General features: G+C 55.7%; 2 protein-coding genes across 2 annotated transcripts; both read left to right on the forward strand.

The window, feature by feature from the left end:
• On the forward strand, nucleotides 1-10,667 carry DNTTIP1 (deoxynucleotidyltransferase terminal interacting protein 1). Its single transcript, XM_048498782.1, has 13 exons — nucleotides 1-170; nucleotides 266-339; nucleotides 3,570-3,666; nucleotides 4,098-4,196; nucleotides 5,599-5,667; nucleotides 5,867-5,923; nucleotides 6,101-6,162; nucleotides 7,960-8,005; nucleotides 8,296-8,354; nucleotides 8,512-8,572; nucleotides 9,215-9,286; nucleotides 10,002-10,057; nucleotides 10,414-10,667. The coding sequence occupies exons 1-13, from the start codon at nucleotides 72-74 to the stop codon at nucleotides 10,556-10,558; spliced, it is 996 nt and encodes a 331-aa protein (XP_048354739.1). The 5' UTR covers nucleotides 1-71; the 3' UTR covers nucleotides 10,559-10,667.
• A 2,025-nt stretch (nucleotides 10,668-12,692) lies between these two features.
• On the forward strand, nucleotides 12,693-17,150 carry UBE2C (ubiquitin conjugating enzyme E2 C). The gene is made up of 6 exons (XM_048498787.1): nucleotides 12,693-12,883; nucleotides 12,991-13,018; nucleotides 13,152-13,238; nucleotides 14,026-14,230; nucleotides 15,898-15,957; nucleotides 16,934-17,150. Exons 1-6 carry the CDS (start codon nucleotides 12,786-12,788, stop codon nucleotides 16,990-16,992), a joined length of 537 nt encoding a protein of 178 aa, XP_048354744.1. The 5' UTR covers nucleotides 12,693-12,785; the 3' UTR covers nucleotides 16,993-17,150.
• Nucleotides 17,151-17,724: the final 574 nt, after the last annotated feature.

Below are 17,724 nucleotides of genomic sequence, written 5' to 3' on the forward strand. Positions count from 1 at the left end.
ATTCTGGGCGCACGCCGATGACGTGAGAGAGAGGCGCCGGCAGGAGCAGGAGCGGCGGCGCCGGAAGAAGGATGGGGGCAGCCCGGGAGGTTGAGCCGCAGCAGCCGCCGCCGGAGGGAGGAGGGGAGGCGGTCGAGCGGACGGACGGCGGGAGCGCCCCGGGAGCAGCGGTGGGTGGCGGGACCCGCAGCGCCCCCTCCCTCCCCTCCCCTCCCTGCCCCCCCCGAGGGTCCCTCTGACGCCCCTCCCGCTCCTCTCCCCGCAGAGCCCCCCCTGGAACATCATGATCAAACACCGGCTGGTGCAGCGGCGAGGGCGGCGCTCCCAGGTGATGAGCAGGTGAGCCGGGGGGGGGGGGAGGAACGCAGCCCTTTCACCACCAGCACCCCCCCCACGGCACCGGCCCTCCCCAAAGCGCCCCCATCGGGAGGGCGCCCCCCCCACACTGAGCACCTCCTTTCCCCACCCTCGAGCCCTCTAAAGGGGCGCCCAGCAGACTCCCGCCTCTCCTGCCCCCCCCAACTCCCTCCGACCACTCCCCCCGCCGACCACTCTGCTCCAGCAGGGCCTTCTGGTGCCCCCGGACTGTTCAATTACGAGGCTCTGTGTTCAAATGATGCCTTTATTATGAAACAGCATCAGGAGCAAGCATGGAGACTTCTATGGCCAGAACTAAGGCAGAAGCAGCAAATCGGTCTCCATTTCACCCCCTCTTCCCTGACTCCCAGTGCCCAAAGGGAGGGGGGGGGGTTGGCACCCCACCAGTCCTGCAGTCCAGCCTTCCCCTGAGGTCGAAACAACCTGCCTGCCACACCACTGACTGGCAACTCAGCCACAGAGCTCCAGAAGCAAAAGCTGGAAGGGTGAGAAAGGACATCCTGGCACTGTAATTACATGGGTGGGGGGGACAAGGAGAGGAAAGTTCCCACATCCCAGGCAGGAGATGTGGCGTGGCAGGGTCACAGCACACCTGGGCTGATCATGACAGGTCCCTCCAAGTGGACCAGTAGTGACTCCCTCTTCCCGCCCCCCTTACTTCACTTCCCTAGTTCTGGCTGCCTTTGCGAGCGGCTGTTCCGAACTGGGCTCTGTGTTGCTTGCTTTTGGACTTTTTCTGATCCTTTTGCAGTATGTCCCTCATGCCTGCCGGCCTGTGCTGTGCAAGTATCAGACCTTGTTCCCCTTCTAAAGATGAGCCGAGCCCTGCTGGATTGGACCCATCTGGCCCCTGCTGCTGGCAGCTGCATGAGGCCACTGGTTGGACTAAATTATTATTATTGGTAGTAGTATTTATTATTTATACTTCATAGACCACTCAACCCCCGGAGGGCTCTGAGCAGTGTACAGGGCCCATAAACAAGACTGATAAAACAATAGATATAAATAATAAATAATATTATTTATTTAAATAAATGTAAAAATAATGATAATGTATTGAATTTGTTATACCACCCGCCCACCCCCAGTCTGACCCAGCAGGGCTGTCCTCCTTATGTTCCTGCGTGCTTATGTTCCCGCGGAGCAGCAGTGGCGTAGTGGCTAAGAGCAGTGGCTAAGAGCAGGTGCACTCTGATCTGGAGGAACCGGGTTTGATTCCCAGCTCTGCCACTTTTGAGGCTGTGGAGAGCTTTATCTGGGAATTCAGATTAGCCTTTCGTGCACTCCCACCCTGCACGCCAGCTGGGTGACCTTGGAGGTCTAGTCACAGCTTCTTCAGAGCTCCTCTCAGCCCCACCCAACCTCACAGGGTGTTTGTTGGCGAGGTGAAGGGAGCAAGGAGATTGTCAGCCCCTTTGAGTCTCCTGCAGGAGAGAAAGGGGGGATATAAATCCAAACTCTTCTCCTCCTCCTCCTCCTCCTCTTCTTCTTCTTCTTTCATGCAGCCACCAAGACTGCAGGGCTTCCTTTGATCCCAGCTGACAGACCAGCGTCAGTTTCCATTAGCTCTCCTGATGCGCAAGAGATTCACAATAACCAATCTGTATTTCGCTTGTTCTTCAACCGTGTATCTTTACGGCGTCTCTAGGCTGATGCTTGTGGCATAATCCATTCCACCCCCACCACTCCAAAATGGTGCCTGCCTTTTGCCTTTTGCCTTGCCATCTTTTTCATTTTGTGGCAGAAGCTCCTCCTGCCTCGAGGGTAGAGTCAGCTCGGATTTGACTTCTCCAGCCAACACTCTGTGTCCTCAAAGGACAGACTCCCTTGCATCAGTCGGGCTGGAGCCACCAGACAATGGACTTGTGGCTGTGTGGAGGGGTTCTGTCACTTGAATATTTGGTCTTTGCCCCTGGAATGAGCCCTATGAAGAGGAGCGATGCTCTAGAACAGGGGTAGGGAACCTGTAACACTCAAAGAGCCATTTGGACCCGTTTTCCACGGGAAAAGAAAACACTTGGAGCCGCAAATAATTTTTGACATTTTAAAAAATAAAAGACTAGCACTATATATATATATAGGGTTTTTTAACCTTTTATTCCGGCTCATTTCACCTGGAGAAGCAAGCATGGATGCGCTTCGGCCCTGCCACCTGGCAGAGCATGAACCAAGGATGAAGCCGCGGCTCGCCTTTGCCGTCACGCCTTGAAATATGCCCGCCTGTCTCAGCGGGGTGGGCGAGAGGGGAAGCCTCGGCAAAGGCGTGGCCCCAGCCAACCATTGGGCAGATAGCAGGCAACACCCTGCTACACCTGCAGAATGCGGGCAACTGGGAGATGGGGCTGGCGGCTCAGCTCGTGGAGCCACAGTGCAAGGAACTTGGCAAGAAGAGCCGATAAGTACTCTCGGTTTCCGCAGGCCTGAGTTCCCCACCCTGCTCTAGAAATTAGACCATCCCATTTCTCCCAGGAAACTGGGTGGGAAAATAGCTAGATTGAAGTCCAGCAGCACCTTAGAAACCAACAAGATTTTCTTTTTTTCCCCCAATTGTTATAAATTTTATTATTTTCCTATAATACAATAATAGCAAAGAAAGTAATAATCATGACCGGTTACAATCTTCCATAATAAACAAATTATCAGTAAAGGATTTCACAAGGAAAAGAAAAGTAAGTTAGAAGAAAAAAGAAAAGTTACATTATTATCTACCCATTTCTATCTTCCATAACTTAGTTACATATCTTTGGAAAGGGGTTCTGCTAACTGTCAAAGTCTGTTAGGTTTTCCCAAAGGAGATAATTTCTTTGTTTATTTATTTTTTTTTATTTTAAACATCTAAATTCCTTGTATTCAATAATCTGGTCAAAGGATTAGAAATCCAGTAATATAGAGAAGCAGAAAGAGGAAAAAAGACTAAAAATAGAGTCAGGTAAAACTACAAGATAAGAAGTAAAAGGAGAAACCAACAAGATTTTCAGGGTATAAAGCTTTTGAGAGTCCAGACTCCATTCGTCAGACACCTGCAGACGAGGATGGCTCCCCTCTGAAACTGCCTTCGTGGGTGGGAGAATGAGCAATCTGAAGCTAGAAATGCTGGTGAGGTTTCAGGTTCCAGCATTAGTCCCAGATGGGACGGGCGTCTTTGCATGTGTGTACAGAGGTGGTTGTATTGGCTGCTGTTCTGGTTCCAGTTTCACAGACCCCGTGGTTTCCATGGACCTCCTGCGAGCTGTTCTGCAGCCCACAATCAACGAGGAGATCCAGGCCGTCTTTGGTAAATACATGAAGGTAAGAGCTGTGTGTGAACTGGCAGCCCTGCAAGTTCATGGGTGGTCTTGCCCGTGTGTAGCTGAAGGGTACATGGAAGGCAGAGATGGTTCTTCTGTCTGCTGCCAGAGTGGACCTCCATTCTTTCTCTAGGCCAGTGGTGGCGAACCTTTGGCACTCCAGATGTTATGGACTACAATTCCCATCAGCCCCTGCCAGCATGGCCAATTGACCATGCTGGCAGGGGCTGATGAGAATTGTAGTCCATAACATCTGAGTGCCGTGCTAGTTCGCCACCCTGCCTTTAACTCAAACTATGGGATGGAACGCTAATGGGCCTTGAGGGGTGTTTTTGGAAGGGACGGAGCAGCAAAGGGAAATGTGGTGTTTGGGCGAGAGTCTCTGCCGGTTCGTGTTGTCCCGGCTCCAAGAACGCCATTCCTGTCTCCAAGTTCTTCCAGAAGGCTGCAGGAAACGTGCGAGAAAACGTGGGAGAGGATGTGGACACGGAGCAGCTTATTCAAGAAACGTGTCGGAGCTGCCTGGAACAGGTGGGCGTCCCCCTGCCGCCCGCCCCTTCGTGCTGAGGGTGCGAACCCCAGAGTGAAAATGGGGCAGAAGCGGCCCTAAATCCTCTTGGCATCTGGGAGGTGATTGCCTCTGCTGAGCAGAGTGGGGGTGGGAGAGGTGAGTGGTGCGCCCAGTTCACCCTCCTCCTTTGGTTTCCTTCACTGGGGAGAATTGATCCTGGGTCGTGGCTTCCTGGGCATTTACATGCCCCCCCTTCTCCCATACACTTCCTCTCTTGGCTGGATTTCTGAAAAGTTAAGGGCCTGCCAGCAGAGGGTGGTAGGAGTAGCTTGGGACAAGGATATCTGAAGGGGCCGTCTTCTCCCTTGCATTCCTGCCTCCAAAGTGAGATCACCAGGAGAGGTTTCTCCTCACCATCTCATCAATCAAAGTCACTCATCTGGTGGGTCATCAAGAGTGGGCCTTTTCAGCAGCAGGAAGTGTACCTGGAGCCCTCATGGTTGATCATAGAATGATCGAGTTGGAGGAGACCACAAGGGCCATCCAGACCAACCCCCTGCCATGCAGGAACACACAATCAAAGCCCTCCCGACATGTGTTCATTCAGCCTCTGCTTAAAAAACCTCCAAAGAAGGAGACTCCACCACACTCCAAGGCAGTGAAGTCCACTGTCGAACAGCCCTGACGGTCAGGAAGTTCTTCCTAATGTTTACGTGGAATCTCTTTTCCTGCACCTTGAACCCATCGCTCTTGGTCCTAGTCTCTGGAGAAGCAGAAAACAAGCTTGCTCCCTCACCAACATGACATCCCTTCAAATATTTAAACATAGCTATCATGTCACCCCTTAACCTACGCTTCTCCAGACTAAACATCTCCAGCTCCCTAAGACTCTCTTGGTAGGTCATGGCCTCCAGACCTTTAACCTCTGCAGGACATGTTCCAGCTTTTCAATATCCTTCTTGAATTGCGGTGCCCAGAACTGAACACAGTACTTGAGGTGAGGTCTGACCAATGTCACAGAGTAGAAGATGCCACCATTTCCCTCGATCCGTACACTATTCCCTTTATTGGACTTCCAGGAAGCTGTTAGCTGCTGGTTTTTTTAGGATTGCATTTGACTGATTTGGTCTTATTCACTGACAGTCCCAATTGGAGTGTTTGAATTGTTTTGTTGTCATTATTTTATTTGTCTTGGAAGCCACCTTGCAGCTAATAAATGTTTGGAATAGATAGTTAACAATCCTAGTAGCTTCAGGTATCATCAAAAAGTGAGCCCGACACAAACCATGCACAGTCTCCACCCCGGTTTCTTTACCAGTGGAAGTGCTTCCCGCCCCTTTATGGCCTGCAAGGATAACTGCTCAGTGTTCCCTTCTGAGGCCCCCGTTTTGGGATTCTTCTGACTATTTATCGTCCTTGCAGGCCAAGCTCCTCTTCTGCGACGGCAAGAAGTCAGTGGCACGGCTGCCCCATGACCTGCCAGCCTTGAAGGTAGAAACCCACCTCTCTCTGGTAAAGGCTGGGAACCCTTGGCTGGAAAGCCAGGCAGGGGCTGTCCTGCAGGGGCCCCTTTGGGTCCGCGCTGTGCTGAGCCCGAGGGTGCCGCTTGCCTTGAGACTGGAGGGCTGGCACGGCTGCGTGGCGCTCTCTTTCTTTCTTTCTTACTCCCCTTCTCCTTTTCTTGGGCCAGCGGAGCCGCCCCGTGGAAGAAGATCTCACGCAGCAAGGAAGCCCGATCCCCAAGAAGGTGAGAGGCCTGGGGAAGCCCTCAGAGCGGCTGCATGCTGCCCCTCAGCTCCCCTCCTGCCCCTTGAGAAGGGGCCTCGACCCGGCACAAGCACCCTCCCTCCTCTGGGGCAGGTCTGGGGCTCTGCAGGAAGGGCGGGACATGGTGGGGAAACACTGACCAAAGGTATCCTTTCAGCGGAAGGGGCGGCCTCCCGGGCAGAGCCAGTTGAGCGACCGAGGGGCTTCAGGAACAGGCATGTAAGTGTGGTGCAGGGATTGGGGGGGGGGGGCATTTGTATCTCCCTTGGTCCGTCCTAGAGTGTTCCCTGGGGTGACCCCTAGCTAAGGAGCAGTATGTGCAGGGAGCGGGACGAAGTGGGAAAGACTGCCATGTACTTAATAGGACCCTCCATCCATCTATCCATGTCGGTACTCTATTGTCAAAGGCTCGCCCAGCCAGAGTCCAATGGTTGGTGCAGGTCTTCCAGGCTGCATGGCTGCGGCCTGGTGGTTCTGACCAGGTGTACGGCTGGCATCTTTGGAGACATGATAACCTACAAGATAGAAAACAGTGTGCCAAGCACAATGCAATAGAACCGAACAACTCAAAGAGTCAACATTGGCACACTGGCCTGGATTTGTATGTAGACATCATTTGTAATAAACAATTCAAAACAACATTTGTTCAAAGTTATTATTCAGACGCGTGGTGCGATTCTATACAGGATTCTCATTTTTCTATGTACCATCCATGAATGGACTCAAGGCACAGGAGATATCAGCTCTGGACCTTTGTCATTATATCTTGAATGAAATTATGAAACTGTACATTGATATGATTTATTGACACTGGCACTTTATATATTATGCACTTTATCTTTTCATTATAGTATATTAGAATAGGGTTAGCATTAGTGTAAGTGAATTTACAAGTGTGCAATAACAAAAATAACTTTGAACAAATGTTGTTTTGAATTGTTTATTACAAATGATGTCTACATACAAATCCAGGTCAGTGTGCCAATGTTGACTCTTTGAGTTGTTCGGTTCCATTGCATCTTTGGAGACATGTCATGGGATGATGGGTTTCTCTCTGTGGCACAGTGGCCAGTATTGCTCCGTGTTGTCTGTTCAGATTGGCTCTTCAGCGTCTCGGGGGGAGAAAGGTTTTTCACATCACCTGCAACGGGGGTCCTTTATTATTTATTTATTTGTATTTGTTCCCCGCCCTCGACCCCCGTCTCAGGGCAGGTTGTAATAAAAGCCATTTGAAATCTAACAGTAGTAAAATCACAGAAAAAATCACATCCCAAAAACTCTTTAAAAATCTGAAATCTCACCCACCCACAAAAAGGGAGGGCTGTACAGACACCGGGGGGGGGGGCTTTCCCAATGTGGGGAGTCAACCAAATGCCTGGGTGAAGGGGACGGTCTTCACTAGGTGCCGAAACTCCAAGAGAGTAGGCGCCTGTCAAACCTCTGGGGGGAGGGCATTCCCACATGTTGGGGAGGCCACTGTAGAGATGCTGCCTCCAGGCAGCCCCTCCCTCCAAAATGGAGTGGGACAGCCAGGCAGGCCCTCCCCTCCAGTCTTAGTGTGCTCAGTGCTTCTCTCGGGACCCGGAACTCAAACCCTCGTGATTTGAGCGGGGAGATGCCAGGGTTTGAACCCGGGACGTTCGGCTTGCCAAACCGGTGCCCTGCCTGTCAGTGAGCCACGGTGCTTCCTGCACATGGCAGTGTGGGGCCAGGGGGGATTGGGGGGTTAGGATTAAGAGGGAGGCCCAAATGACCCTGTTTCTTGGGAAACTGCTGCACAAACCAGGAGGAACTGAATCAGGGCTCCTGGAAAGAGGCGGCCGACCATAAGCCCTCGCATGGATCCTTGGGCAGCTGGGATTGCAGGCTGGGCTCTTGCACAGGCGGTGGAAGGAGTGGGGGGTTCCAGGCAGGCAGCGAAATGCAGCTGGGAAGCAGGCGTGCGAGCACCCTCCACCACTCTGCCATCCTCGGCCCCTGGACGCCACTGAGCCCAGGCACCCTCTCTCCTCTCAGGTGGAAGACCAAGTCCTGCGAGCCCCTGCAGAGGGACGGGCCAAAGGTGAGGGGCTGCTGACCACCTGCCGCCTCCCTGCTAAGGGGGAGCCCCCCGGGGGCCTTTCTGCAGGCAGGAGAGCAGAGGAGGAGGCTGGTTGCCTGATCCTGGGAGGGGGCTTCTCAGAAGTGGCAGGCTGGCCTGGGTAGATCTTGGGCCTGACCCAGCACTCTGCTTCATCCCCCAACGGGCCGGAGGAGGGGGGAGCTGGACCCCCCTGCCCCAGGCAGCAGCCCCCTTGTGAGGGGAAAGTGCACAAACCAGCCCTAAGGACTCTCCTCCCTGTTGCTGCGCAGTGGGATCCCTCGCGGATTGTGGAGGGCACCGCCTTTGTGCTCGGCTCCAGAGCAAACAAGTGAGTGATGCTGGCGGAGGGAGGGAGGGGTGGGTGGGACAGGTGTGAGACGAGGAGGGGGCTGCCGATCTCAATGCCCTTTGGAGGCCGGAAGGCGCGAAGGAGAGTGTGGGTCTCTCCCGTTGTGACCGGGTCCCTGTCGGTGCTTCTGCTGCAGAGCCCTCGGGATGGGAGGAACCAGAGGCAGGCTGTACATCAAACACCCGCACCTGTTTAAGGTCAGTGCGTGGAGGGAAACTCGCCTGAACCTGTGAAGCTGCCTTATAAGGAATCAGACCACCTGTCCATCAAACTGCGTATTGGCTGCTCAGACGGGCAGCCGCTTTGCAGGGTTTCAGGCGGAGGTCTCTCACCTGAACCTTATAACTGGGGACCCCAGAGACTGGACGTGGGCCCTTCCGCACGGCAAGCCCAGCCTCGGCCCCTTCCTGTTGCCTGGGGGGTCCACAGGGCCCAGGGCAGAAGCACCTGTGGCAGGCCCCAGCGGGTAATTTCGTCTCTGGTTGTTTACTCCCTTCCCGCAGATGCTGTGATGTGGTCTTCCCCCTGTCGAGTATTGTGTGTTTTGTGCCCCACAGTGTGGAACTTGGGGGGTGGGACCTGTCCTTGCAGCCTCTGTTGCTTAATAGCTTTGAGCTGCTCCCTTACTGCAAAGCAGACCCGTTCCTTGGGGCCACCCTGATCAGGCCCTGTTGGAGGAGGAAGTGGCTGGGGTGGGGGGAGATGGTTGCAGGGCCAAGCGCGGTTTCCCTCAGTCTGTGGGCAGGCCTCCCATGCACGGCTGCTGAGGGCCCAGAACCAGCAGTGGAAATGTTTAATGATGCCTCTCCCGGCACCGTAACCCACCCTTGTGCAATGCATACGCAGCTGACCCTGGGACAAGCACTGGCTGGCGAGCAGCAGCACATACGAGGCCACAGGGAGGCAAGATGGTGAAGTGGGCAGGCGGGGAGCGGGCCGAGGGCTGGGCAGGGATTGGCCCCTCCAAGGGGAGGAGCCCGTCAGGCCTTGTTCTGGCAGTGACTGACGGGTCTCAGACTCTCCACTCCCTGGACTAGGGCAATACATCTGTTACTTTATTACGCAGCAGTGGCGTAGGAGGTTAAGAGCTTGTGTATCTTAATCTGGAGGAACCGGGTTTGATTCCCAGCTCTGCCGCCCTGAGCTGTGGAGAGCTTCTCTGAAATTCAGATTAGCCCTGTGCACTCCCACACATGCCAGCTGGGTGACCTTGGGCTAGTCACAGCTTCTTGGAGCTCTCTCAGCCCCACCCACCTCACAGGGTGTTTGTTGTGAGGGGGGAAGGGCAAGGAGATTGTAAGATCCTTTGAGTCTCCTACAGGAGAGAAAGGGGGGATATAAATCCAAACTCTTCTTCTTCTTCTCATTTGTTTACTTCATTTATATCCCAAAGTGGCTTCCACCATCCTTCTCTTATCCACACATCAACCCTGTGAGGATTGTAGGTCAAGAGCGTGTGACTGGCTTAGTGAGTGTCCAGGGCCCAAGCTGGGATTTGATCCTGGCTCTCCTCGATCCTAGTCTGAAACTCCAACCCCACGATGGAACCTGGAGTGAGGGTCTTCTGTAGCGGGGAGGCTAAGCAGCTCCCTCGGTGATCTCACTAAAAGCTCTCTCCTGTTGCAGGCTTATCTGCTGCTAGAGGAGGATATTCAGGACCTGGTCGCCAGTGACGAGTACAGGTGAGAGATGGGGTAGGTGCGGGGCTGGCCCTGGGCCGGCCTCCTGGTGGGGATCAGGGGAGATGGGGTGAAACGAGCAGTGGCGGCAAACCTTTGGCACTCAGATGTTATGGACTACAATTCCCATCCAGCCCCTGCCAGCATACACTGGCTGGCACGGGCCATGCTGGCATTAGTCCATAACATCTGGCCAATTAGCCCATGCTGGCAGGGAAGGTTTGTAATCCACCACCCCTGCAAGGGGGTAGAGTCACCCCAGGGACTGAATGAGCTCTCCCCACCCCCCGGCCCAGTGTTTCTCCACTTCAAACTGCTCTGCCCCATTCCTTCCCTTCCCTGTGCTTTTCTTACCCCAGGGGGTCTGTTGACTTGAAAATGGAAGAGCTGAAGCCCTTCGTCCCACCTCCATGGATGACGGTCAAGATGCGGAAGTTCATGGAGCTCCTCCGTAGCGAAGGGGACCAGCCACCCCCGCCGGCAGAGGGGCCTCCTGACCCCTAGCCAGTAGCTGCTCTGGATCACTGGGCAGTGGGGGGAGGAATGCAGGGCTCAGCTGAGCGGTCGACTGTTGTTGTAAGAATCAGGCTTTGAATAAACACCTTGACTTGAACTGGGGCCTCCTGCGTTGTCGGAAGAGTGGGGAGGCGTGGGACGAAGGCTCAGTAGTCTCTTGGCTGTGCCAGATTGGGGGCTTTCCTGAGCAGGAGAGCCAGTCCAAAACCTTTATTAGGCATAAAACGGGTGTGTGTCATGAATTCCAAATACAGTAAAAAGATCATTATTGCACAACTTGCAGAAGACAGAGTAAAAATGTAGCAACTGCTTCAGAGATTTCAGCATTAGAGTTATTTAGAAGCTTAGCCATTTTTACCTTATCAGAAAGGAGCATAAATCCTGTTGGTAGTACAGTTCTCAAATCAGTTCTGATGTTGTTGTATTTTGAACAGTGTAGAAGGAGAGCTTGTGAGTCCGTCTCTGCAGGGAGCCAGTGGCTGAAGCCTCCCCCTAGAAATGCAGCCCCCTCGTGGCACTGGAGAGCCGGCCTCATCCAACTGGGGCACAGCAGTAAGCAGCAGCGTGAATGCACCCCCATGTCTCCTGCCGAATCTGGCCTCCTGGTCTGCTCTTGGCCCGGCGGCAGTTCTCCAGGCCCTCGGCTGAAAGCAACCTGGTCCCTCGGCTCGGAGACTGAGCTTGGGACTTGGGCGGGGGTCCCACTCACTAGGGAAGCATCTGATTGACCTGCAGAGGGTCCCGGATTCCACCCCTGGCGTCGCTGCTTAATGAACCTGGCAGCGGGGGATGGGAGGGACCTGCCTCTGCCTCAAACCCTGGAGAGCTGCTGCTCGTCTGCGGCAGCAATGCTGACTGTCAAGAAGACCCTGCTCGTGCCATGGGCCTACAGGGTGGGCAAGGAGAAGGTGGCCCTGCGAGAACCCCGCTCTTTGTGCTGCTGCTCCCAGGCCCATGCCTGGACTTGACTCTTTGCGACCTTGGAGGGTGCCAGGATCCCGAGTTGGGCCTGTTGCGCCTGTCTTCACTGTGGCTCGTAGTTCACTAGGGCTTCCCCTGGCTGGACTGTGGCGTGCTCTTCCCCTGGGGCTTGGTGGGTGGGTGCGAAGGCGAGGTGGCTTATTGTAGTCATCAGTGGCTGATAGGAACGCCCTGGTACCAGACGAACCAAAACCGCAGGCGAGAGCTTTCTCACCAGATGTTCAGGCCTGGTTGGAAAAGGGATGGGGGATGCCGGGTGATAAAAGACTGACCGATTGCTCCGCTTCCCAGTACTGGCTTTCTCACGTATGAACCAAGCTTGGCTCACAACAATAAAATAAAGGCAAGGGGGTTTTGGGTTTTCCAAGTTGTGCGGCCCTGTCCCAGTAGCATTTTCTCCTGACGTTTCGCCTGCATCTGTGGCTGGCATCTTGAAGATGCAGGTGAAACGTCAGGAGAAAATGCTACTGGGACGCAACCGGGTAACCCCACAACACCCTAGGGATTCCGGCCGTGAAAACCTTCCATAACACAACAATGAAGACTTCTGAGAACTACGCCAGGGTCTGTTTATTGAGTAAAGAACGGGGATCCAACCGAGGGGCGCTGCAGGCCGAGTCCCTGTGAGCGATCCCACCCTGCAGGGCTGGAGAAAGGCGTGGAGCAGAGGAAGTGCTCCTGCGCAACATGCCGGTTTCTGCAGGGAGGTCGCCAGAACTGACCCTGGTCCGGCGTCTCGGCTGCCTCCGGTGTGACTCCTGCCGGCAAAGCCCAACCTTGGGATCCTCCTCCCAGGTGGGATCTCCCCAGAGGCCAGAGAGGTGCGGAGTGGCTCCCGAAGGCCGCACAGGGAGGGAGGCTTAACACGGGTGCATCCCGGGAAGAGCTTGCCACGTCTGAATGCTCCATGCCCGCTGAAGAACGCCCGCAGGCCTGGAAGGAATCTCTCCGCGGACTCTCGCGTGCGCTTCCGAGACGGAAGCCTCCGCACCCCGGCAGCCAATGGCCGCTCCCGACGCTCTCCCGCCGGCCAATGGCGGCGCGCCCCAGGTGCGTTTCGGGAAGGGCCACGCCCCCGCGCGCTCTCATTGGCCCAGTCGAAAGCCCGCCGGCCGCTCATTGGCTGCGTCGCAGCAGCTTCGCAACATTCAAACTGGGGCCACTCGGGCAGGAGGAGCCGCCGCCGCAGCCGCAGGACGACGAGGAGGAGGAGGAGGAGGAGGAGGAAGAGGAGATGGCCTCGCAGAACGCCGACCCCGCAGCCGCCCCCCGCGGCCCCAGCAAGGCGGCCGAGCCCGGAGGCGGCGCTGCCCGCGGCTCCGTGCGCACCAGGTAGGCAGGGAGGGAGGAGCCAGGCAGGTGTGGGGGGGGGAGAGGGAGGGGGCGGCTGCGGGTCTCCCGGCCTCCCCCGCCTGACCGTGCCCGCCTCTGCCCCGCAGGTTGCAGCAGGAGCTGATGACGCTGATGGTGAGTCCCGCGCGGGGGCTCCCCGCCCGCGCCCCCCACCCCGTCCCCGCCCGCCCGCGCCCCCCACCCCACCCCGTCCCCGCCCGCCCGCTTCTCCCTTCCTGTCCCCTCCCCTGACTGTGGCTCCCCGCAGATGTCCGGCGACAAAGGGATCTCGGCCTTCCCCGAATCGGACAACCTCTTCAAGTGGATCGGGACCATCGACGGAGCCACCGGCACGGTGAGCTGGGCGCGGGCAAGCCGCCGAGCGCCCGTGCATGTGCAAAGCGCCTTCTGAGCGGGCCCTTCCCTGCGCTCTGCAGCCCCTGTCCCCTGGGGCGAGCCAGCGCCACACCTCGGAAGGTCCCCATCCAGGCGAGGGCTGCTCCCAGTTCCCCGCGATGGGGAGGGGGCCAGGGTGGGAGCCCCGGTGGTGCCGGCTTCGACTACCCTGACCCTCCCCCCCCATGCCCCCTTTCACCCTGCATCTGGAGTTTCCACGGTCGCCCCTCCCCACTGCCCGCGAAACACTTTTCAAGGCCTTCAGGAGGGTAGTGGTCGTCAGTGACTCCCGATGTAGAGCAGGGCAGCCAGGGGCCATCCAGCAGGGCCCGTTCCTTTTCCTCGGTGTCAGAGTGCTGCATTTCTCTAGCACTGGGATCTTGTGGTCAGCAGGATGTGCAGATAAAAAACCACCATTCTGACTACCCAGAATGCACAAACGCCCTGTGGGTTCCTTTCCGTTTCTTTTACTCTGGGGCTGACTCCAAACGTCAGGATCTCCAGCTCGATTCTCTGAGGACGTCGGAGTGGTTCCTTGTTGCCTCTTCATTTAAGCTGCTCATTCGGTTCTAAAGGCCTAGCTGTGTGTGCCAAGCCTTGCTAAGCCCACCTTTTAGTGGTGTGGATGTTGACACCGTATCTGCTGAAACGGGCTGCACTTTCCTTTCCCTAAACGGCAGCGTTGGGCGGGGGAGATGGGGGCTTTCCCTGTTCTCTGATTGGCTCCTGCACCTTCCCCCACCCAGGTGTATGAAAACCTGCGCTACAAACTGTCTCTGGAGTTCCCCAGCGGGTACCCCTACAACGCCCCCACTGTGAAGTTCCTCACCCCTTGCTACCACCCCAACGTTGACCAGCAGGGCAACATCTGCCTGGACATTCTGAAGGACCAGTGGTCAGCCCTCTACGACGTCCGGACCCTCCTCCTGTCCATCCAGAGCCTGCTGGGCGGTGAGTTGGAATCTACTTGGCTCTGGGGCTGCCGGCTTCTCTCGGCCCAGTTGGAAATCCAGCCCCCAGCTCAGAGCCGGTGGTTATTTCCCCGGTCACCACTCCCTCCTCTGTGTCGGGCAGCCTTTCTTCTTGTCCGCTTTGAGCCCTGGTCTGCAGACAGGGGGTGATGGAGGGGCACGGAGCACCCTGAATAGGCTGACCAGACGTCCCGCTTTTGGCGGGACAGTCCCACCTTTAAACAATTTGTCCCGCAGGTTCTTCAAATTGTCCCGATTTTTGGGAGGCTGCCGCACTGCCTTCTGGGGCGCAAGGCAGTGCGGCAGCCTCCCGCACGTACGGCCGCAAAAGCACGGCCTTCTGGGGCTTGCCGTTTCCCGCCCTGTCACAGGGCGCCAAATGGCAAGCCCCAAAAGCGAATGTGCCATCCTGTGGCACAATGTCTTGTATGTAACCCCCCCCCGGTGCCTGAAGGCATCGGAAACTGCCTTCTACTGAGCCAGACCCTCAGTCCACCAACGCAGTCTTGCCTGGTCATTTTTAACAAGATGCCAGGAAGCCTGGAACTTCCAGCATGCCCGGCGTTTGCTTCCCCATTGCCCACTGCCCCTTCCCACCTGGTACCAGCTCCCTGTAGCCTGGGGGAAACCACAGTCTGAGGAGGTAGCGTATTCCACAACAAACAGCGCTTACTCTCATTAGTAAGAACTTACTGATGTTCAGGGCAGTTTGACAGTGAGCACGCTGCCTCAGAGCGTAGTAGAGTCTCCTTCTGTGGAGGTACCACTCTGCTCTGCATTGGTCAGACCTCACCTAGAGTACTGTGTCCAGTTTTGGGTTTTGCAATTCAAGAAGGATATTGACCGGCCGGAGCGGGTCCAGAGGAGGGCAACCAAAATGGCCAAAGGTCTGGAATCCGTGCCCTACGAGGAGGGACTCAGGGAGCTGGGGGTGTTTAGTTTGGTGAAGAGAAGGTTAAGGGGGGACATGATAACTATTTGGAGGGATGTCACGTCGAAGAGGGAGCAAGCTTGTTTTTTGCTGCCTCAGAGACTGGGACAAGGAGGGATGGATTCAAAGTGCAGGAAAAGAGATTCCACCTAAACATTAGTAAGAACTTCCTGACCGTCAGGGCTTTTGGACAGTGGAATTCACTGCCTCGGAGGGTGGCGGAGCCTCCTTTTTTGGAGGTTTTTAAACAGAGGCTGGATGAACATATGTCGGCAGTGTGGTCCTGTGTGGCAGGGGGTGGACTGGATGGTCTCTCTGGTCTCTTCCAATTCTATGAGTCCGTCTTCTCTCCTATGGCTGGCTTTTCTCTCATGGCAGTAGAATCGCCAGCTGGCTGTGTTTCTGCCGCTTTGGCATGCAAACGCACACAATGCTCTGTCCGTCTTCCTCCCATGCAGTGAGCTTCCTCCACCCCTTCCTTCCCCAGTAGGCCTGACACTGAGGTGTGGAGCATCCTATAAAGTTCATTGCATAAGGGGAGGGAGCAACGGGGCGCACCGTCCCCCTCCCTGAGGGAACGCCCAGTGTTCTAGAGCCACCCCTGCCAGCAGGGACTACCTGTTGGGTTCTGTCCAGGTCCTCGTGCCCGTTTCCCAAGGGGGGGGGCTCTGGGTTGGGGGCTGCCTGCTCTGACATGACTTTTGTCTCCCCACCAGAGCCCAACGTTGAGAGTCCCCTGAACATAGATGCGGCAGAGCTCTGGAAGGACCAAACAGGTGGGTTTATCGGGGGGGGGGGCATTAACTGCAGGAGCACTGATACATTTGGGGAGGGGTGTCAGCCTGCTGGGCAGATGAGCCCCTCAGTTGCCCACTAGAAGCAGAGAGCCAGGGGCTGGAGAAGAAGTCTCAAGTCCCGCTGTCCCAGGTCTTCCGGAAGATCCCAGCTCGATGGCACTCTAGACCCCCCCACACCCCATACAAGCCAGAGTGGCTTTGGGAGGCTATTTCGGGTGCAAGCGGTTGGGGTGCCTGTTGCTCTCCCTGGTACTGTCGGGGGGGGGGCAGATGGGGGGCCAGTGGTGTTGCAAGTAGAGCCTTGAACAAGGATCCAGTAGTGCCGGGTTCAAATCCCCAGTTGGCTACGGAAGCTTGCTCGGTGACCTTGGGCCAATGGCGCACTCTCAGCCTGCCCTACCTCTCAGGGTTGGTGCAAGGATAAGTTGGAAGACAGGAGAACGACAGGAGCTGCTTTGAGACCCTGTTAGTGTGGAAAGCAAGGGATACGTGAGAGAATTGGCCTCGACCCAGAGCAGGGCCTTTTCGGTCCTGGCCCCGGCTTGGTGGAACAGCCTCCCAGAGGAGATCAGGGCCCTGCAGGGCCTCGTGAAGTTCCGCAGGACCTGTAAAACGGAACTGTTCCGCCAAGTATTTAACTGAGGCCTGACCTGATATTACCATCTGTCACCTACGATTATGTATCATCACGCCACAGATGGTTCCTGCATTCAGGAATTTTAATTAGATTTTAATTTAGCTGAATTATATAAATCTTAGTTATTGGGTTTAGCAACTGTACTTGATTTCAAATTACGGGTAGTCACCTCCGAGTCAGTTTTACTGTATTCCTTTTTATAAATCGCCCTGAGCCAACTTGGGAGGGGTGATGAAGACATTCGATGAATAAAAGGTGAAATAGGCGTGGGCACCGTCTGGGTCAGTGTCCAGCTGAGCTGCCTGATTCCTCCCACAGCCTACAAGAAACGTCTTCACGAATCCTACGCGAAGCACGTGAAAAGCCAGGATCCCTGATTGGGGTCGCCCGCGGTCTCCTTCCTCGTCGTGTCTGTTGCCTTTTGCTGTCCCTGTTTGTGCTGACTAAGAATTTCACGTTGTATTATAAGTTTTTAATTTTATTTGGTGCTGCCTCTTGCTGTTGAATGTATAAATAAACGTGTGGTGTTTTCTAACGTGAGGCCCGTCCCCTTTTGCACTACAATCTGGCCTGCACTGAAACCCAGGAGAGTGGGAGGGGGGTTTCCACACATCCCCTTCCTGCAGCTCTCCTTTCCTTCGTTGGGTTTCTGCCCGGGAGTGTTGGCTGGTGGACTTAGAAATTGCAGATGTGGTCTTGTAAGACCCCCCGACCCCCTTTGCTAGGGCTTGGGAGTGGCCCCGAATCGCTTGCTTGCTTCGTACACCCTGCCGGGCTTTCACCCGAGTGGTGGCACGCTCCGACCAGTTTGCCAGCTTCTCTTCTCCCCCTTTGCCAAGTGTGAGCGTGTCCTTTGCGAGGGAGGGGTCTCCAGAACTGGCAAGGCAGAATCTTTGGCCTCTGCAGCCATCTGCACAAGCCCTCAAGATGCCAGTGCATTGGCGGGGGGGGGGGGGGTTGGCCAAACTTGACTGGGGCTGTTGCAGAGGTCTTCCTCCTCCCTGCTGCAAAGAACAGGATGGCAAAGGTCAGCAGAGACGAGTTTGGGACCCGCAAGGGACCTGCCAGGGCCTTCAATTACCCACACAGTGTGGTGTGGTGGTTAAGAC

Source organism: Sphaerodactylus townsendi, linkage group LG05 (genome assembly GCF_021028975.2).
Source record: "Sphaerodactylus townsendi isolate TG3544 linkage group LG05, MPM_Stown_v2.3, whole genome shotgun sequence".
In the NCBI taxonomy this organism is placed as follows: Eukaryota; Metazoa; Chordata; class Lepidosauria; order Squamata; family Sphaerodactylidae; genus Sphaerodactylus; species Sphaerodactylus townsendi.